At 34.7% G+C, this 22,432-nt stretch overlaps 1 protein-coding gene across 1 annotated transcript in view; it reads right to left on the reverse strand.

Moving 5' to 3' along the window:
- The window catches only part of LOC142339479 (myoferlin-like), a 120,327-nt gene that overhangs the window by 19,070 nt on the left and 78,825 nt on the right, over positions 1-22,432 (reverse strand). Inside the window, exons 35-40 of the mRNA XM_075389523.1 lie at positions 12,566-12,835; positions 11,757-11,792; positions 6,391-6,513; positions 5,830-5,955; positions 5,323-5,478; positions 5-254 (exon numbers count right to left, since the gene is read on the reverse strand). Of these exons, the coding sequence (XP_075245638.1) occupies positions 5-254; positions 5,323-5,478; positions 5,830-5,955; positions 6,391-6,513; positions 11,757-11,792; positions 12,566-12,835 (961 nt within the window). The remainder of the gene's footprint in view (positions 1-4; positions 255-5,322; positions 5,479-5,829; positions 5,956-6,390; positions 6,514-11,756; positions 11,793-12,565; positions 12,836-22,432) is intronic.

Below are 22,432 nucleotides of genomic sequence, written 5' to 3' on the forward strand. Positions count from 1 at the left end.
CTACTTGGTATGCCGCACAGTGCTCTATGTTTGGATAAGTATCGATCCTCCAAATCAATAAGAGTTTCACCAATCAGGTCATTAGCTCCAATTGCGTCCCAGTCCCAAATGCTAATTTTGAGATCCTTCTCAACAGGCAAAGTCACAGTCAGTTCGAACATGCGACCGAAGCCAGGGTCTAAGGTGTTGGGGACATAGTTGTCTACGTCATTCACTTCCTGTTTGCCACATTCTATTTTGATGTAGGGATCCGCCTGAACAAAATAATTAGTCACAACAGCAACAAAAACATGAAAACAGCCAAGTAGCTAGAAGAAAATTGACCACCCGTACCAAGCGTTAAATCTTAAACGATTTTTTAGCTGAGTGGGAATCTATAAACCTGAACATGGAAAAATCTCAATGCAGGCCGAAGAGCCTTGTAAACAGTTGCAGATGCTGTTATCTGGTGTAAGGGTTTGAGGATACGGTTGCCAAAAAAAATCAACACGGGCAGTCTAATTCAGCATCAGGAGCTGCGTAAATATCCGTATAATTCTAAACCGTATATTATGATACTGTATGACTCTTGACCCCAAAATCTGTCACGTCCTGTCCATGTTATGATGAAGATGACTCACAGGAAATTGGTTAAAATGAATCAGTACTTATTTAAAATGAAGATTTGCATTTGGTGAGACTTCAGACCGTTGTTATCTCAACTCGGTACGGGTGCTTTAAATTCAAACACAAGACAAAAGAAGTGCAAAACAGAATACGTGATCAAAGTTCACAGAGGACACCAACATCACAAGACAAAACCACATCCAATGATATCTAAAATTACCAGTGTTGTCAAATGCCCTGAATGATAAACTAGTAAACTGTATTAAACGAATCAGTAAGATGTCATAATTATCTATATTTTTCGAGACCAGTCGCAAAACCTTAAAAAATGATAAAACGGAGAGGGTTTGAACAAAAAATGAGCGACGAGCTAGTCGTACAGACTTCTTAATGCGTGTCAAATAGTAGAGTTTTGTCTGGGAAAACTTCAATTGAGATTCATATTTCTCTATGGACTTGTACTTTGAGCTATTTTCAAACCTATTCTGATTTAATCGTGAAAGAAATTTCGATCAGCTTTTCAAATTTTTGGTCTTTTTTAAAATATTTGTTTTTACTTATTTCTATTGATTTTTATATTAATTTTTATTCAAATATTGACCAAAACTGTTTCTTGGTTGATTTGGACGGCAGGTAATAGCTATTTACCTAATAAATTTTTTGAAATAACGATGTACAAAACTTTATTTTTCAAAACTTTCGAGGCTTTCAATTATCCTTTACCTGAAATTGGTCAAAGTGTTATCAACATAACCAATCGTTTGGAAACAAAATTTTCACGAAACACGTAATTAAGAGATTTAATTACATGGAATTTCATATTGCCAATAAAACATTCAAATACTTTTTAGTGTATTTAGTAATATGAGTTCAAAGGCTTTGAAAACCAGGTAATTATTCGACCCAAACCTCGCTAAAAATTTGACGAAATTATAAACTAAGCCGAATCCGCAGAATGTATTTCTCCTAAGTATTCAGACAGCGTGTGAACATAACATAAAAATTTTGGGGCAAATTCTCTCTTGTAATTTTTTTTCCGGCCATCGCAATTTCCTTCAGATATAATTGTTCCGACCCCCACTTTAGTGGGGAGGGAGGAACTATATACTCAACTGGGTTTTTTGTTCAGTCAAATTTGGCTGACCGATATATTTATCGTAGAGAATTGTGAGTGGTATCATTAAAAAGCCCGTCCAGCTTTGCTAAAATTTGGCAAAATTTCGTTAATATAATTCAAAACAAGTCAAAATTTTTAACGGCGGAGTGTTGTTGTTACCTTTAGAGATAGAAGAGCGTTGCTGAATTGTTTGATTGCAGTTTTTTGGCTAAAATTATTAATAAAAATTATCAAAATTCAAACTTTTTTCATCAAAAATGGCACAAAATATGCTTTTTTGGTCCACTTTGTTAAAGTTTGCCAGACTTAGTGACCTAAAAACTTTAACACAGACTCCCTGAAAAGAGCGCTAGTTGCAATTAGGCGCCATATGAAAGTCTTCTGGAATTAAAACTTTGCCGTTTTTTGCAGATTCAACTCGATAATTATAAAAAAGGCATCTTTTTTTTTTTCAAAATTTGAAGAATTACACTCAACAATTGGTCAAATTCTCAAATATTTGAAACACTTGGTCGGTTTGCTGGGCGCGCGACAAAATCGGGGAGAGGTTCGATAATATCATGGACTCTTAGAATCAAAGACTTTTTAATTTTTATTTTGATGCTGCCTTTTTTCAAAATGTTTTGCTTTTGTTCTTTTAATTTTAAATACTGACAATGTTTTTTTTCACGGCTTCATTAATGACAGCTCCAATTTACGTAAATTTGAGGCCGAATGTAGATACAGTTTGTGTTCAGAGAACCAAAGGGTTTTTATTGCTTTGAGGAACAATTTTAGTAAAATTTAACTGAATTCTTGTCTTTTGCCTTCAATTGTTGTTCTTTTGGCAGTCTGATTTTTAAATTTGACCATTCAAAGATCTAAATTTCATCTTCAAGAGGTGCAAGTGGTTTGAAGGGCTGCGACACCGTTCTCTTGGAGAAATTGGTAGAGTTTTTATTTTTCCCCTTTATTTGTTGTTAATTTTTGTTGTCATATGCCATATATTGTGCAACTAAAGGTCTCAGTGGCCAAGTATAGACAAACAATTGAACCTAAATAACTGATTTTGGTAAATAACTAATGGCCGTTTTGACTTTCGAATTAAGTTTCTAAAAAAAGAATAATAGTATTCTTCAACTTAACCCTTATTGTTCTGGTTTGCGTTTTTGTTTTCGTATATTATAACGCTGTATCATTTTCGTAAAATAGCCTCCTTTTTTAGAGCTTTTTTAAAATGTTTTGTTGAATCAAACAAAAAATTTTCTGTTGCTTATGCTTTTTAAATGATGTCCTCTGGGCTTAGAAAATTTGTTTCCGCAGAATTTTGTAACGTTCAGAAACTTTTCAGTTTGTATGGTTCATTTTGTCATTTTGCGATAGTCGTTATACAAAAAGATGTTATGATGATCAAAGAAGAGGCATATGAAGATTTTATATTCTCGCGGTTAATATCTTATAAATTTAATGACTTCAAAACTGTGGTTTTGTAAATTTGTTTTTGAAACTTATTAGTTCAGCTTGTATTTAATTTTTTACAGTCATATGATTTAGTTTCATTAATAACAGTCTCAATTAGTTTTCCAAGTAGCTGCAAGACAAACTGTCTACTCTTTTAGTCGACAGCTTTTGTTGGCTATGAATTTTGGAAATATTTGTTTTTAATGAAAAAAGAGATAGATTTTGAGATCTGCCAATTTCATTTCTGTTAAATTGTAGCCACGCATCTCTATAAAAAATTCACATCATTTATCTTTTAAAATACAATTTGCTCTTCATAACGGATCTTTTCATAACGAAAAGCCCTCAAATAGCAATTCGTCTTCGAACAACCAGTTTTCATAAAACCAATTTTCGTGATTTTTGCAAATTTGTCCATTTTTTGTTGGTTTGTTTTCTTTTCACAATATCACAATAATGGGCAGCATTTGACTTACAAGTATCTTCACCTGCAAAAAATGCAAACGAAGTTTTTTATTGTTTTTAGTGATCACCCTAATATTTAATTGATTAGGGGGACATCATTTTCGAGCATAATTTTTCGTGCAAATTTTTCCTGTATTTGTCGTACCTTTTGTAGTCGTATGACATATCCTGGATAATGAAAGGCCTCAGTCAATCTCTATTGAGGTATAAAACTCTCTCTCAATGATTTCATTTGATGCGTAATGTTTCTAATCAGTTCGAAATTAACACTTTTTTTAAAAAGCAATGTTTTAGTAAACTTTTGCCGCTTTTGCTCATTTCTAGTCGGCTTGTTGCCAAGTCTCATTAAGGAAAGGTCCCATCTTTTGTTCCAAAAAATACCGGTTAATCTTCTTTGTATAAATTTTATCTGATGCCCTTTTGATTTGGTTATTAGTCGTTCTCAAATTATGGACAAGGAGTTTTGGTCGTAATTAATATTTGTAACTATTTGATTTTTATTGTCGTCTTTTTTTTCTGGTAGCCACAGGTCTCATAGACCCTCTAGAGTAGATTGTTTTATTCTGTTAGTAGTTTGTTGAACGATATGTTGATATGTCAATTTTGTTTATCTCTTCCTCATTTGGTAGACAATTAAGTGTAGATGAGCGGGTCGGAACTTATTGTGCGAACGCACATTACCGAGCCTCCCTGTTTTCATATATTTTTGAGATTAGATTTTTGATTTTTGATTTTATACAAAAAGCTCAAACTTATTGAGCTGATTAATCTCTAAAGAGTTGGATATTTTAATTCCCATCATTAATATTGTTCGTACAGTCCGGTCGGGGCGTACTCAATGCTCGTACAAAATTTAAACTAATGTTCTTCTCTATAAAGGGATTGTGATAAGTTATCATTAAGTTTACGTTTTGTGGTCCCACAAGTTATTTAAGCTGCCAGTTATACCAACTCATTAAAAACAGACTAGTAAAAACCATTTTTCGTCTTCAAAGTAAAGATAGATGTCAACACTTAAACGGTTAAAATGCAAGTTGTTTCATTCTTTGTCACCGGTATCTGAAAACATGCAATAGTTTGACATTAACACTTTTTATTCGAGGCGAATTATATTATAAATGTTTTTTTTTTGCAAATATAAATTTTGAGATTCTCAGTGACGTGATCAATTAGCGAAAAATAAGAATTTTATAATGTATACCTCAACCAGGTTAGTTTAATCGTAATGCTGAGATAAATGAAATTTAATTTAGTGAAGAACCGTACATAATTTTTCCACGTGACAGCTTATGAATGACATTAATTCACTACCACTATCACCACTCTACGTCACAAGACTATTTTACTTACGGTCTGCAAAAGTTAACAAACAAGTTACAATAAGCGAGCATTTAAGCGAAATTCAAAGCTGAAAATACAACAAGATTAATAACCCCATAACGTGCGATACTAAATATATGCTTTAAACTCTCAAAATGATCAATGCAAGCGTGAAGTGATTTGTTGAAGCATTCAGAAATTGTGCATTTTTGTACAATTTTAATTGTGCAGTTAGACATGTAAACTGTGTACAGTTCAGAGTTAAAATATTACAGAGTAGCAAAACTTGCATAAGGTAGTGAAAGTCAAACACTGATTACCTGCAAGGTACATCAATCAACAACATCAAAATCAAGTTATAAAATTATCCTTACCTTTCCATTGTCATCCATGGGTTGAAGTCCGGTAGCCTTGATGATGTATACCCGGACCACCACCTCCTTGGGGTCACCAGTGGGTACCTGGCTGAAGAATTTCTTGGGCTGAGGGGCACTTCTGTCTGATGGCAGGGGGTAGATCACCAGGGCACCCTACAGACAAGAAATGCGAGGCGTACCTTCTTTAATATCGATTGAATTCGAAAGTATCGAAAAATATTCTTCAAATACTATCCCTGCGCAAAACGAAACTGTTGAAATGGAACAACAGCTTTGGCAGCGCACGAAATGCGTCCCTCAAAATTTGCATCCGTCCTCAGCAAACTTAACTAGTACTCGAGGAGATATGACTGTATAAAATCTTAGTGCAAATCATATTTCATGGAAGTTATGTTTTCCAAACTCTATATTGTTGATTTTCAGTCGGTACGGAAAATTATCCAGATCATTTAAGATTTAGTTCACTTCAGTTATCTGCATATAGTAGTTAGACAAACTGCGTACCTTGAACTCGCCCATGTAGTCTCCATCCTCGTCTGTGGACTTCTTGCCCTGGTCAAGAGTGAAAGTCCTCAGGAAGTCCTGCAGACCATCCATTCCAGGCACCTCGTCCAGCTCATTCTCCAGAATCTACATCAGTTTAATAATCTCATTGGTTCACTATAGCATGCATACACTTTTCAGGTTCGAGAAAATTTTCAAAAATTACTTAAGAAACACCCCTAGCTTGCATGATTTTACATGAATCTTGTGAAATAACATAAATTGCAAGAGCTGCCTGAGATCGCGGAAATTTTCATGTTTCACCTCTTCTCAACGCATTTCAACCATTTCTACAATTTTGAACCTTTCTTGATCTCATTCGGCACTTTTCTTGAATAATTATGTGCTGAAAAAAGTGCTGATACCGCATACCGGTGTACCTTAATCTTCTCCTATAGTAAATGTTGCTCATAATAATCCTCTTAGAAACGAAGAATTAAAATTAAATTATTGTGACATCTAGGTTGAATATCAAGAAATGCATTATTTTGTCAGTGTGTGACGTCATCTATGATTGCTAACCTGCAGAGTATCTCCTCCCTTTTGGATATATTCCTCGGCCTTCTCCTGCATCTTTGGGTCACTCAGGTGAGAGGCATAGTACTTGGTCCACCAATCCAGAGTGTCGTCCTTGATCACTTTCGGCTGCAGTTCAAAAATTATCACATTAACCACATCATTAAAAGGACACGGGGACAATTCGAACTCAATCGTCCCAGGTTGAATTGCCTAGTTTTTCGTCCAGCTTTTCATGAAAAGGTTTTCAGTGGTAAGAAAATGTGCTCAGCTTTTATATTTTCAAACAAATTACATTTTATTTCAATTTTTAATTATTTCAATGAATTACGTTTAAGATCTTAATAGTTCAAATATTTTGGATTATTAAAAATCTGGTCAATAAAGACTCAATCAGAAAAAAATGGTTTTTAAGGCGGGAACAACGTTCAGGAGAATCTTTTTTCTACACCAGTGATGAAAATAAAAATAGTCTGTCCATTTTGTTTCTAGTATATTTATTAGTATAGTTTCCTTTATTCGATGTTGGCTTCACTCACTTCAGCCTATAGAAGCCACGAAACGTTTTAAAAAAGAATTGGAGCTTTTCACATATGATTAAATATTAAAAAAGTTATGAATCTTTAAACATTTCTCAAGAACATGCAAGTTGTTGTGTTGCGTTTTCTCAAGTTTAATTTCGTCAGTTGTAGTAAATAATAATATTGCACTTTCAAAGTCAGAGATAAATCAGACAACGATACTTTGTAGTTCTGCGAGTTCATAAACCACTAATCCAATTTGACCTCATCTTAGAAATGTTTTTTTTTTAAATTCATTCTTTGCGCCCTTGTTTTATCATTTCTGAAATTAAAAAATCGTTTCGATAGTCAATTAGAAAACTTAAAGAGATATGTCCTGGTTAACTCATCAGCAGTAGGACGCTAATTTCTCGTTTAAAGCTCTGAACAGGAATTAACGCATTTTTAACTCCTAGTTTTGTTTTGAGGATCTAAAGGTAAAATTAAGGGTAATTCATTGGCTTTTCTAAACAAACAATTGTGAACGATTGAAAATAAAATTAGAGATTGGAAGATAGGAGCTTACGTTTTCCTGTGGCTTTTGAAAAAGAAGAACTTTGAAGATAAAGCGTTTTAATTTTGAAAAAAAAACTTAATTTTCGAGGAAAAACGTTTTTTGGTTTTCTTTCGAGTCATTTTTTTTCTCGAAAGTTTTGTCATTTTAATGGGAATCCTGCTCTTGCTGTAACTAAAAGACTACATTCTAATAACATGCATAGAACTCAATAAGATTTTTCCGATGCAAGTTTTGGTAAGTTGATAAGTAACGAGGTCCGGAACGGTTTGGTTAGCTTCTCGAATTTTAAAATGTTAGTTCAAAGATGACGAAATTGTAGAAACTTGCAGATTGAATGCCTGATTTGTTAGTAAAAAAAGATAAATTGTTTTTAAAAATCCTTGAATTGGGGCTATGCCATTTTTCCGACTCGAAGAGGAGTATTAGGGAAGCGTATTTGTTTTTGATCGATAATTTTTTTCATTGTACCTTAAACAGGATCTAAAAGTCAATGCCGCACGTAAAAAAAGGTCTTTAGTTCAAATGGCAGAAAAATTTCGAGTGCAAAGAGAAGAGAGAGTGATTTTTTGCTCATGACTCGTTTTTGAGTGCGAGCCAGAACAGTAAGCGTGAAACATTTTTCGCAAAGCGAGCAGAAATTTTATCACATGCGTCATTTTCGAAACAGATTTTCAGTTTTACATCCTAATTTTTCAGACAAATATGTTTCTTTCAATTACCTTACCTTAAAAAAGCGTATCTGAAAATTTTTATTGACCATCAGAAGTAAATATTACGCTTTAAGATTTAAATTTTAGCTGTTTTTAACAACTGGCCTTGTCTAGGATTAGTTGTTTTAGTAGTTTTATTCGCCTTTCAATTTGATTTAAATTTTTCGTCGAAGGAAAATGAAAAAAGCTGACCAACTAGTTGTCATTTTTAAAAAAATGTTTTCTAAGGTTTTTACCTAATCCTTCTCATTTTCCAGTTCTTGTTGTAATTTTTTCTCGACCCACGAATTTTTAAGAATAAGGTTTCGAAAGTTGCGTTTTACCATTTTGTAAAGTTTTGTTCAGAGAATTTTAAGGAGAATATTATTTTTCGGCTTCATCCGCCGTCATCCATTTTGCCTTTCCTCGGTTTTCTCTTTATCAACTTCATTCTGAAGCTGATCGTCAACTGATAATATTTTGTTGCAAAATACTTGTATAAAAAAGTCCCTCTGTCTGCATTTTTCGGAGTCACAACTAAAATTAAACTTCATCAGGGGCTATTTCACTTTTTGTCAGTCAGTTTTCACGAAATATTTCTGTTGTTGTTGTTAAAAGCTAAACGTAATATTGAAGAATTCGCTTTAGTTCAGTGAGGTTGGTCACTGTGGTGCTTCTCGAGGTTTCCGGGGATTCTTTTGTAAGATAGTTTCCCACATCGGGTTTCAATCTATCTTCGGGTTTCTAGTGAAACTTAATGCTTGGGGGGTTTTACCTGTTAACACATTTTTGAAAGATAAGTCATTGAAAAAATCTTTAAAATTTAAAAACTGGGTAAACAGAAAAAAACACCACGGGCATTAAGTTTCACTAAAAACCCGAAAACAGATGTAGTGGTTCTCCAAGTGCTTAGAGCGGTTTAGCAGCTGGGAAGGCCTTAATTCAAGGTTAAAATGTCATTTTGAGCGTTCTGAGCTCAAATTGTTTCAGTTTTTGCATTTTTCGAGCTTTTGTTTATTTAGTCTAGAATTGGTGTTCGTAAAGGATGATAAATGTCTTTTGTAAGATGAAATTACTCTTTATAACCCTTTAATGAGCTATATGCATTGGTACTGCAAACAACCAAGAAAACTGATATTATTGTTTTTTGAAAAAGTTTGTCATTTTTCAAGTTTTCCAACCTAAGGGGTCAGAGAACCTCCCCTTGGGTCAGATAAAATTCCGCATAGATGTTAGTGGCAATGGAAAAGTTTTTTTTTCTTAGAGGTTATAATATTACGAAATTTAGCAAATTTTTGTAAAAATTTGCCTTTTTTATTAAGTATTATGGGAGGTTCTGTCTTTTATTTAATTTTTCTGGCCTCAACATCTAGGTTAACTCATCTATTGTGTTATAGTACCTTACTGCTTAGTTGCTGGGAGCCTTGAAACGGATTTCAAATTTATATTATCGCATCAATTTTGGACGTTTTTTGATAGAATTTGAAATGTTTTACATTTTTTTAAGAAAAATTTTTGTCATGTTCCTTATTGATCAATTTTTATGAGCCAATAAAAAATTCTAAGGCTTTAAATTGGGTCTCTGGAGACATTGAATTGGTTTAAAGATATTAATATAACGATATTTAAAATTTACTAATAATGTTCATAGAGCAATTCAAAGCAAGTTTTGCTAAGTGTTGAAATTTTGTTATCTTCCCAGTTTATGGAAAGTAAGAGGCCAATGCGACTTTTTTATAGTTTGGCAGATGAGCTACTGGACGAAAACCAGAGAAGTGGAGTTCTTTGGAATATTTTAACGTTGCAAAAATAAGAAACTTTTTAAGATTTTGCCATTTTCTTTCAGTCATTTTGGTTATTAAACCTTTCAAAGCTTGTGCTTGGGTTATTGGGTGTTGCGGGTTACTGAGTATGCTTAAACTGATAACTTTTGACGTTCAGGGTAAAGCAAAGGGCTTTAAGGGCATTAGCAATGATAATATTCTTATCAAATTTGTTTGATTATTTCCCATTCTCTACTTCTGATGTCTGTCTTTTTGGCTGGCATTATTCAATTGATCTGCTTTTCATGGACAGCAGTTTTTAAAGTTTTTATTCAACTCCCTGGATTGTAATTCAGGACATCCTGCTGTGTTTTCAGTTTTAGAGCCAAAATCCAGCAGACATTAGAACTCTTTCTAGAGTCTTTCAAATGCCTAGTACGCTAAAATCGAAGAGAGGGCCTAAGTTTAAGGCGATAAAGTTTTTTTTGAGTTTTAGTGCCCAAAATTGTGAAGTTATTTACGTTTTTAACCCTTTTTCTAAGCTTTTGGTAAACGGATTTTCAATTGACTTTAATCACAGTTCATATCTATCTTCTATGAGCGATAATTTTTTTTCAACTCCTTTTTTGAGGTAGAGGTAATGGTATTGCCTTTTTGACCTACAAAATTTGTGAAGAAAATATTTTATATAGTTTTTGTTTTTAAGGTTTTTTTTCGGTTAGGGTTATTGAAGCATTGTTGGATATGAGGACATTTTACGCCTCGGTCAATGGGTTAGGTTTAGTGGCACTAAAGTTTGGCCACTAAACCTAACCCATTGACCGAGGCCACTAAACCTAACTAAACCTAACTTAGTTGCACAAACAACAGAATAGTAAAAACAAATTTATGCAAAACACACGAGGTTTAGTGCAACTAAGGTAGGTTTAGTTAGGTTTAGTGGCCTCGGTCAATGGGTTAGGTTTAGTGGCCAAACTTTGTTGAGTGTATCAGCTTCATGAACTGTAGAAACTATATTTTAAAATTTGGCGTGTGTTTTGCATAAATTTGTTTTTACTATTCTGTTGTTTGTGCAATCAGATTGCTGCTAGTTTAGTTGTTTGTAGATTTAACAGCATTCTTAATATTTCTCCCAGAACTGAGGTTGTCAATGGAACACTTCTTGAGCTTGTTTTCTCTGTCATGTTTAAATTTTATTATCAAAGTTTTTATTCTGGTGAAATGAATCTGTAGTACTCCTTTTTAATTAAATTCTATTTTCTTCTTCAATTTTTTTGTCCTTTGGCCTGCTTCTATGAGCTTGTTATATGTGAAACGCAGGTTTTAGTTTGATGTTAATGTGTGTTTTTATTTTCTGCCACTTTAATTGAAAACGCCGGTATTCAACACTTTGGTCCCAAAACTATCTACAATTTAGATGCTATTTTCCCTCAATTTTTGAAACTGTTTGTCTATTTGGTTCATCGTGTTCAATTTGTTTGATGATCCAGTAATTAACTATCAGCTTTCCATTCAATTCTTTGATTGTATTTTAAGATTCGTCCTGTTATATTTACTTAGTTTATTGAATTGTTAATTGCAAGTTTCTATTATTGTAGCGTCTGGGTATTACAAATTTCATTTTTATCTCAACTGCTGGTTTTTTATATTCTTAGAGAAGGACTGCAATAATGTTTTCTTCATGATTGTTGCCCAATTACGAAAACCTTTCATGACTGGCCGGTGGATTCCAGAAAATGCTGGTTTGATGCTAAGTGAACTTTTGGAGTCATTTTTGATAGAGCGTTCTTCCTAACATTAAACTTAATTTGTGGAGTTCTGAGAATAAGCAAACTGAGCTAACCTGTGGCAAATCTGGTCTAGACCCTGCACCCATAAACTGAAACAGAAAAACAGATCAGCATAAACTATGCAAATCATTTGTGACGTTAAAATCAACATAAATTTAGCCGGATTAAATTAAAATTTTCTGATATAATCATGCCACTAAGACTAATGTTAGAATTCAGACATTAACAATACCAGAACAGAGGTTTAACCATCACACTAACAGGGTGAAGTACGACATAAAGCCCTCATTCCGAAACCCGATAAAATATTAAATATAAAAGCTCACACTGAAATTAAAACAATTTCCTGTAAATTTAGATTTCTCCGTATTCAAATTCAACCAATTTTCGTGGTTATAATGATGCGCAGATTCTTAAAGAAGTTTATCTTTTCGTCGTTAATAAACAGCTGAGCATTACTGTTTGTGTTTTCACACAATCTGATCACCAATTTCATCAGTTTTGCCGAGTTGATTTTCTGTTAATCTTTCACATATTTTGGTTATGTTGGCCATGCTATTCATCATACAAATCGTAACATATACCCGCAAGAGGGTGACTTTTCAAAGGCCAAAGGGTATCCATAGTGACAGAAAAAGGTCGACCAAAACCGAAGACAGTTCTTTGTCTTTTTTTTCAAACTCACAATATTTCAACCAAAATATGGGATTTAGCATATTAGCACATTTTAGCATAAAGTAACATTCTTCAATTTACAATTGCGGAAATTTAGTGGCCCGACACCACATCGAACGTTAAAACTCGCAGAACTAAACTGTATTTCAGAACTAAAACCTTTTCTCACTACTTATGACATACGTACGGTAGTTGTTGTTCCCAGAAACGACGATGATATTCCGGGAATATCAATAAATAGAACCGATGAACTCGGCTCGTCTTTTCGAGTAGTCGTTTCTTCTTTTTCTTCAGTTTCTTCAATTGATTCTATGATAACAACACTCGAATTCTGAGTGGGATCTAGCTTTCCATTTTTTGCATGGTTAGCTTTTGGCACATTACCCGCGGGTTTCGAACCCGGGTCGGATTGGGCCCGCATAGGGGTTGAAGTACTGCGCGGGCGGTCTAGAATTGGCTAAAATTTAAAAAGAAAAGAACATGAGTTACTCTTAATTTGCTGTTTACCATTGTTTTATTAACCAGCAAACCGACACCAAGTTATGGGATGTTTATAAAGCATGCTACTAAACAATGAAAGAAGTTTAAGTATATAAATAACTGGCGCCAATATTTTTAGGACTAAACCAATACTGGAATCAATTTAGTAGTATAAATCTTCAGGCTAAGAATTTAATATCTTTGGATGGAAGTGGACTATTTTCAGTTATGACATGCCACATTTGCATTTGAACCGTTTATCACTTTGCTGTCAAAATAAAGATAAACAGAAGTTCAAAGAAAGTTAAAAAAATAGTTTCTCAAAAGTAAACGCTAGCAGCTATGCGACAAAAAGTATAAAATTACCGTTTTTTGGGAACAACAATTGTTTTCATTGGCAATTTTGAAAGATTTTTCCACTCATCATCGCAAAAAAATGAAATCAATTCATATCTCATATATTGAAAAAAAAATTCTTCTGAAGTATAATTAAAAAGAATTAATGGACAGAAAACAATTTTGTTCGGATTGTTTTAGTTTAGGTTCTGTTCGAGTTGGGGCTAGTCTGATTTTAAACGCCTCTACCTTAGTGAATAAAATTGGAAAATAACGTCTTCCTTATTTGAGAAATCTTTGTGCTTGAGGTTCTACGAAAACTTCCACCATTACGAGATATAGGGTTATGATGTACGATTTGTCAAAATAACAATTTAAGGTCAACTAGGGTATACAAGCGCCGCCTATGCTCATGAACAGTTCTCCTAATTCGGATGCAGATTCAAAAATTGACACCCTAGATTAGTTTGGAAACACTTGCTCACACGCAAAAGATCATCACAGTCCATTTTCATTCAAACGTTTTTGGACAATTTTCGTTTGTTCTGAAGAGAAAAACGGACGGCACGGGGCTCCGATAAATACTTATTGTTCCCATGCACTTTAGGGGGGACTATATGCACAACTGTTTTTTTTTGTTCAAACAAATTTCGCCGATCGATATATTCATTGTACAGGATTGTGAGTGGTATCATTAGAAAATTTGTTTAGCGTGGATATTCAAATTGAAAGGATTTTTTTTTATTTTAGTTTTTTCCGACGAGCTGCGGAGACTTGCAGATTTGTGAACGGTTGCAAAATTTCCGTTGTTTTGTTCACTTTTTTCGTAAAGTTTGCTTAAAATTTGATCAAGATTTGCTAAACTCTTATAAAATTTTTAACAATATTTTCACTGGTTTCCGTTTGAAGATAGTAAGAGTTGGTGAAATGATTCAACTATCAGTTTTGGCAATATTTTCAGCTAAATTATCAAAAAAATCATCGTTTCTTTATTTTCGAAAAAAATGGCACCAAATATATCCATTTGGCAAATTTCACGAAGTGCAAAAAAAACTGCTAAATTAAACTTTCTTTTCTCGAATATGGGCTATTGTACATCCGATTCCAATGAATTTTTTCCGGAAATAACAAATGTCCGGTCTTTCGATATCTTAAGCCGATATTTATTTAAAAAAATGCAGTTTGTTTTTGATATATTAAAAATGTCGTTTGCCAAATAACACTAGCGCCAACTTTTGGATCGAGTTTGTTTTACAACAGCCGTGCAATGATACCATGGCCAGTTGTGATCAAATCGTTGACTTTCGTAATCAAAAAGAATTCGAAGATTTTATTTTATTCATATAAGGTCCAATGATTGAATATTTGGTATTTTGAGAAAAGCTCGTGGTTTGCATGGTGCTGATAAAAAGTTGACGTAAATTTTTTTAAATAGGAATTCTGAGTTCAGTTTCATGTAGTTTTGTGGTCTTATGACTACGTCTATTTAATGGAATGTCTAATAAAGTATAAAAAGTTGACGTAAATTTTTTTAAATAGGAATTCTGAGTTCAGTTTCATGTAGTTTTGTGGTCTTAAGAAACTATCTAAAGTTTTTAATTGATACAAAGGTTTTTCGGATATATAACTCGTTAAGTATCCAAAACTCATCATTTTTCTCAAATATTAACATTCGGTCAAATCAGTTTTTCCGGTAAAAATTGGAATATTTTTTAATCTTGATCAGTTTCTGCTAGCTGTAAAGTTATATAAATCAGAAAATTTTTGTATTGTAATGCGGCGTTTTTCTCAAAATGTTTGCCAAACTTTCGCCTTGTTTTGATATTATTTCTATGCTATTGACAGTCAAAAATTGATTTCAAATCAATCTCCTATTTTTTCAGATAAAATTGTCATACGGCAAGGGATACCCTTCATGTATCCATATCCGTTTTTTAAATTAATTCATTGTTGTAAGTTTCTTTTGAAGGGCGAATGCCATTTAAGTTCAGTTGCTATATACTTCCTCCCATTTTTAGCAGTTTAATCTGTTTATTCTGTCTGTACCGGATATATATTCATTCACGTTGTAAACAAATCAAACTTAGCTTCCTTTATGTATGATTAAAACCTGAACAAACTTTCTCTCATAATTTGTATCATCATTAACTTTCATTCTCCAATTTGCAGCGCTAACACTCAGTTCAATTTAATTCTTGCAAACGCTTCTCATTTGACCTGATTAGTTCAGTTAGAGTCAATCGCACCGCGATTGCCCAATCTAGAAAGTATCTAGTTGAAAGTAACAACTAAACGTGCCATTCGCGGCGCAAGTGCCTATCTCAGCTTGTGCGAGGCCATTTGCAATTCAATTGACTATACTCATTGTGCATGAGTATAACATGGCGCAGTCAGCAGCGGACACAAAGAAAACACCACTTCATATAGAAGCATTTTGGGAGAAACCGACAGTAACACCTCCTCTGACGTGGATCAAATGGACGCAGCAATGGAAATTGGCTCTACTTGCTAAGGAAGGGATACAATTGGACACCCTGTTGAATGATCCCCCAACAACAGTGACTTACCCGCCTGAACCTACCTAAGAAGAACAGGTGGAAAACCACACACAGGCAACGGAAAGAGATCGTAAAGTTCAAAACCAGCAATTGAAAGTAAACTGGCAAAATCGTTGCACAAAGGTTGAAGAAATCGGGATTCTCTGTAGAGACAAACCGTGGGGAATTTGTGAACAGAACACAATATCGTTGCTATATCTGAGCATTGGTACAGAGGGACGGCGGATCTTCAAGAGCAAATACCCTCATTTTCAGATCGAGAAACAACCTTTTAAAGATTTGTGGCGGGCAATGGAGGACTCATTCACAAAGGTTCGTAATATAACTTACGATCGCTTTGTTTTCTACTCGTGTAAGCAGAAAAAAGGAGAGTCGGTAGAAGGTTTCTACGGCCGTCTCATAGAATTGGCGGAGAATTGCAATCTTGGTGGTGAAGAAACTACACTAATTCGTGATGCATTCATATTAAATATGCTTGATCACGAGACTCAGAAAGAGTTGTTGAAGGAAACAGTAGAACCACCGAAAGCATTGGAGATAGCCATACAAATGGAAATGGGAGCGCAGAATCAGCAGAAAATTAACCAAAACTTGATGTCAGGTAATACTTCTGTGAATTTCATCAATAATAACTCAGTGCGCAATCGCAACGCGAATGGACCTTCAACAAAACGAGACTTCACACGCTACCCAACTGTCCCTCAAAATTATCAATATACGAGTGTTTGTACGGATTGTGGTCTTCGTTGGAGCCACAACCATAAGCAGATTTGTCCAGCGATTGGTAAGAAATGCCATAACTGTGGTATTATGGGTCATTTCGCCAGAAAATGTCGCAAACCAAAAAAGTCACAGAATCCAATTCAGAAAACCCAAAAATCAAATGTAAACCAAATCGATCGGACGCCGGAAAAAGGTGATGATGAAGAATCCGTAAACTATATAACGAGCTATCAACAATTGTACGAACAGGTGTACGATTCAAACTACGATAGTGATTCTGATGACTATGTGGCGGCGATTTCTTCGGATTCAGTTCATCAATTGGAACCATTGAACGTGGAAGTGCAAATGGGGGAAATAAAAACATCTGCTATGATTGACTCTGGAAGTGCTGTCAGTATCATCACAAAAAGTTTAGCGAATAAAATCATCCGATCTACAAAATCAGCCAAATGGACGAGTCAACTGAAAGAAGGAATTTGAAAACTTTTTCAAATGAGCCGATTAAAGTCATTGGGCACTTGGAAACCACAGTAATCTACAATCAATGGCAAGACAAATCAGCAATGTTGACTGTGGTAGATGATGGACACAAAAATATCATCGGAAGAGATATGTTCACTACATTGGGACTTGCAGTTGTTCAACAACAACCAGAAACTGGTAAATGTGTTTATAACATCAATAATTCTCTATGTAAAATTAAAGAGTCAATCGCGACGCAATTTCCACATCTAGTATCAAGAATTGGCTTATCTAAAACACATGTAGCAAAATCAAAGTTTCATCAAAAGTTCACAGCAAAGCATCAAAAAGGTCGACGTTTTCCGATAAGTCTTCAACCTAGAATATCAGACGAATTAGAAAGATTACAGACTGAAGGTCATATCGAAAAACTATCTAGTTGCTCTGACGAACATTTCATCTCCCCGATTGTAATCACAGTGAAGAAAGATCAGTCGATAAAATTAGCCTTAGATTCTAAAGTACTAAATAAAGCAATACATAAAAATAAATACCAAATTCCTAATATTGAAATGTTAATTGACACCATCTCACAACACCTTACAGATACACAAAACGGTCAACAAGCATATTTCACCACATTAGATCTAAAGTATGCATATAGTCAACTAAAATTACATCACGACACAGCAAAACACTGTAATTTTAACATCATATGTCGAGAATCTACCGGTACATATAGATTCAAAACTGGTTTTTATGGACTTACAGATATGCCGGCAGAATTTCAAAAAGCTATGGATTACACACTCATAGGCTTGCAAAACACATATTGTTTCCTGGACGATATCATAATCGTTAGTACCGGCACTGAAGCAGACCATTTAGCCTACGTTCACAAATGTCTAAAGAAATTAGATGACGATAACTTGAGAATTAACCTCCAGAAATGTCATTTTGCTAAATAAGAAATAGAATGGCTCGGTTACAAATTTACACAGACTGGAATATCACCTTTAGAAAGCAAAACAGCTGCAATCTTAACAATACCACCACCAACAACATTAAAACGTCTTAGATCATTTCTAGGGTCAGTACATTACATTGGCAAATTTATACCACACCTAGCACAACTATGTCATCCACTTAGACCACTTTTAAAGAAATCAGTAAAATTCATCTGGACAGACGAACACACTAAACATTTTAATCAGATTAAAGAAAAAATAGCAAATAGTACAGAAAATAGCCATTACAACCCTAAATTGGACGTTCGCGTAAAATGTGATGCTTCTCCTTCAGGATTGGGGGCAGCATTAGAACAAAATACACCGGATGGTTGGAAACCAATAGCCTTCGCGTCACGATTTCTAAATTTAACGGAAGAACGCTACAGTGTCAATGAATTGGAACTATTGGGGATAGTTTGGTCAATTGATTATTTTAAATACTACTTATACGGAAAAAACTTTACGGTAGTGACAGATCATAGAGCTCTATTGTCCATACTTAAAGAACACCGATCAAACAAGTCATACAATAGTCGACTGTCTCGATGGATAGATAGATTGCTACCGTACAATTGAGCATATGCCAGGTGCAAAGATGGGACTCGTTGACTACATTTCCAGAAACCCATTCGCCAGAGCTAAAAAGATATCTACATACGACGAACAGTTTGTTGTAGCAACAATTTCAAAAATCCGTGATTCAATGAAACACCTAATTACAAATAGACAAACAGCAACTAAAAAATTTAGAAACATTTTAAAGTCAAATTTGCCTTCACTAAAAGTAACACGACCATTCGCATCGCGATTAACCATATCACAAAGTGATAATTCACCTAATTGCAAGAAAGCATTTGCATCACAATTAACTGTTTCACCATTGAAAACTCCATTCGCACCGCAATTAACACATGCTAATTCTAAAATTAATCCGTATTCTGTACATCCATTTGCGTCGCAAATGCCACCTAAAGTTACAAAATTACAATTTGTACCAAATCACCGTAAAGTAAATAATTCACATTCCATTAACAAATTCGCTGCAAAAAAGGTGCAAATATTAGACAGTAAAGAATGTAAACAATCTGAACAATTATCCCCAATGCAGCCCATTGATGGTAATAAGTCAAGTAATACACCTAATAACACTAAATTAAGCGCGAAAACACAAATCCCCAAGTATAAATACCACTTACAAAAAAATCACTCGCTTTTTGCCCAAATTCTGCCTAAGAAACACTACTTTGTGAATAAACAAAATAAACCTCCCATATCAAATAATTCAGTAAATATTATCAAAACGATGTCAAAGGCCAAAGCAACCCGCTCTAAATCGAACCCTACTAAGGTGAGAGTAACTTTCTCCGACACGGCACCCTCAACACCCGAATCCAATGCAACAACTCATACAGAAACCCCAACTGGTAGTATGATAGACGAGGCCGATGACATAATGTTTACTGAGACACTCAATAAAGTGTTCAGTAAGAAGTTTCTAGCAATACTGACTGGAAAAGACGCGATACTGAAAGAAGTGAGTGACTGTGTGATTAGAAATGATGCGGAACGATTGCAAGAGATCAGTCCTTATCTCTTCTCATATTGGAGAGATCTAAGCGTGAAACACGGGTGTATCTGCTTAGATGAGAGAATTGCGATTCCAAAATCAATTAAGGAAGCGGTGTTGGAAGATACTCATTCCACACATCCAGGCAGTTTCGCTATGCTCTCTTTAGCCCATAATATCTGGTGGCCCTACATCCACAGAGATATACTGGCAAAGGCCAGTGAGTGCAAAGCTTGCACGGAAATTGGTAAGAATCTTAAATCAGTGATTCCGCACCGCAAATGGACACCTCTACCTAAATGTAGTGAACCAAATGACGAAATACAATTAGATTTTGGTGGTCCAATTTTAAATGAGAAAGGCATAGAACAATATTTTATTACAAGTATAGATAGATATTCTAAATACCCCACAGCAGAAATAGTAAAGAATGCATCAGGTCCAAATGTAATCAAATTCTTAAATAATTATATATATCAACACGGAGTACCTAGAACTATTAGATTAGATCAAGCTAGATGTTTCACAGGAAAAAAGTTTGAGACATTTTGTACAGAAAATAATATTACACCTATATATGCACCAGCAAATGACCATAGAGCAATCGGATTAGTAGAACGTATCATTCAAACAATTAAACGACAATTATCTTGCATGAAATCACAATTAAATAAAAAATTTAATTTAGAAAATTCACTGAAAGCAATAATACAACGACTAAGAATATCAAAACAAAAAACAATAACAATCACACCATTTGAGGCACACTTCGGTAGAAAATGTAACACACCTATATCAAATATTACAACTAAATCTGATAGCAAAAATCTCAACTATAATGCAATAATTAATTATTATTTAGACGAAGATACAATCCCGGGTCGCTCCTACCTTACAGATGAACAGTGGGCGGATACAGCTCTTTGTTCTGACACGGAAATTGAGCGAGTCATTTGCGCCGCAAGTACCCGCGCTAGAACAGAACAAGAGAAACGAAACGGCGGGGAAGATCGTTTCATAAAGCCAGATGTCGTTTACCGCGCAATTCCCTGCTCAGAACGTAGCGTGCAGGTGAAGTTGGCCCGAAAGATACACGAGAACCAACGCCAAAAGAAGAATTTGGATGGCCTCTATGAGGTATTAGCACCTGGCAGCACAGTGTGCAAAATAAGTCCTTTGACGAGTGTCATCAAAGAACCCTACAAACAAGAAGTACGGGTTAGGAATTCTGACAACGCCAAATTTGGGACGCGGAATGAACGTGAAACAGAGCTAGCACAATACATAGAACGACGCCCAAAGAAAATAAACGAAAAAACTCTCGAACAAAAAATTCAGCAACACAAACGAGATCTTTTTCGAAAAAATACTGGAGAGAAAAAGATAAAGCGCAATAGGAAACAAACAGATGATGTGAGTGTCGTTTCTTCGGTAATATGTTGCATATCTACAGCTAGCAATATTGCAAGATCATTGAAGATGAGAGTGCCAAAAAGAAACCCGAAATACGACGAGGCATTCCAAAATCGAACCGATCTCACAAAAATACTAAATTTCAGTCCAATCGCGCCGCAAGTGGCATCGGCCGATACAGCAGGACCATCCGGGGCACAAATAGCCTCATCAGTACAAAAACAGCCTACATCCATCTTGCGGAAAACTTCAAAACGCCAAATCACGGTCAGTGATACATCGGATTCCGACACCTCTTCTATTCGGAAAAGCAAGAGGACATTGAAAAAGAAGTCCCAAAAATCACAAACAATTGTCGAAAAAGTTCGTAGCACAGAAGGCTACACTGATTATCAGGATACTGGAGTTGTGGGAGAGTCAAATGAAGGAGCTGAGTATTCGCAAGACCAACCGAGGGAGATGACAGTTCTCCAGGCTGAAAATGCTGAAAATAGCGATAGCGAATGAACTTAGATAAAGCAAACTTTCATAAATTTTTATTTTACCTATTATTTAATATTTTATTACTTAGTAACCGGTGAATATTTATTAATTTTCTGATTTTATTTAGTAATTTATTTTTCTCCAAGAGGGGGAAATGTCATACGGCAATGGATACCCTTCATGTATCCATAACCGTATTTTAAATTAATTCATTGTTGTAAGTTCCTTTTGAAGGGCGAATGCCATTTAAGTTCAGTTGCTATATACTTCCTCCCATTTTTAGCAGTTTAATCTGTTCATTCCGTCTGTACCGGATATATATTCATTCACGTTGTAAACAATTCAATCTTTGCTTCCTTTATGTATGATTAAAACCTGAACAAACTTTCTTTCATAATTTGTATCATCATTAACTTTCAATCTCCAATTTGCAGCGCTAACACTCAGTTCAATTTAATTCTTGCAAACGCTTCTCATTTGAGCTGATTAGTTCAGTTAGAGTCAATCGCACCGCAATTGCCCAATCTAGAAAGTATCTAGTTGAAAGTAACAACTAAACCTGCCATTCGCGGCGCAAGTGCCTATCTCAGCTTGTGCGAGGCCATTTGCAATTCAATTGACTATACTCATTGTGCATGAGTATAACAAAAATTTTCATGCAAATGAGGGACCTTGAATTTGATTATTCAGTGGCAGACGTATGGGTTTTGGTTTCACTACCCTTTGAGTAAAATTGTCGAGAAATTTGGAGTTCTGCCTTTGTACGTTGTTAGTTTATAGTCTTTTGACTAACTCTCACTAATGTCATGTCCATTTGAATTCCTAAGTAGCAACAAGATACTCTGTTTACCCCTTATAATTAAAGCTTACGGTTGTTTTTTTATGCGGTTTAAACTAAATTATTATCAAATAAACGTAGTTGTTTTCTGAGATTTGCTAATATCAACCTTATTTTTTCAAAATCTTAGCGTAGTCTCAGCAAAAAAGAAGAAAAGTCATTCTTTTTCAAGAAAATTATA

The sequence above is a fragment of the Convolutriloba macropyga genome, chromosome 5 (assembly GCF_964194025.1).
Source record: "Convolutriloba macropyga chromosome 5, txConMacr16.3, whole genome shotgun sequence".
NCBI classification, from domain to species: domain Eukaryota; kingdom Metazoa; phylum Xenacoelomorpha; order Acoela; family Convolutidae; genus Convolutriloba; species Convolutriloba macropyga.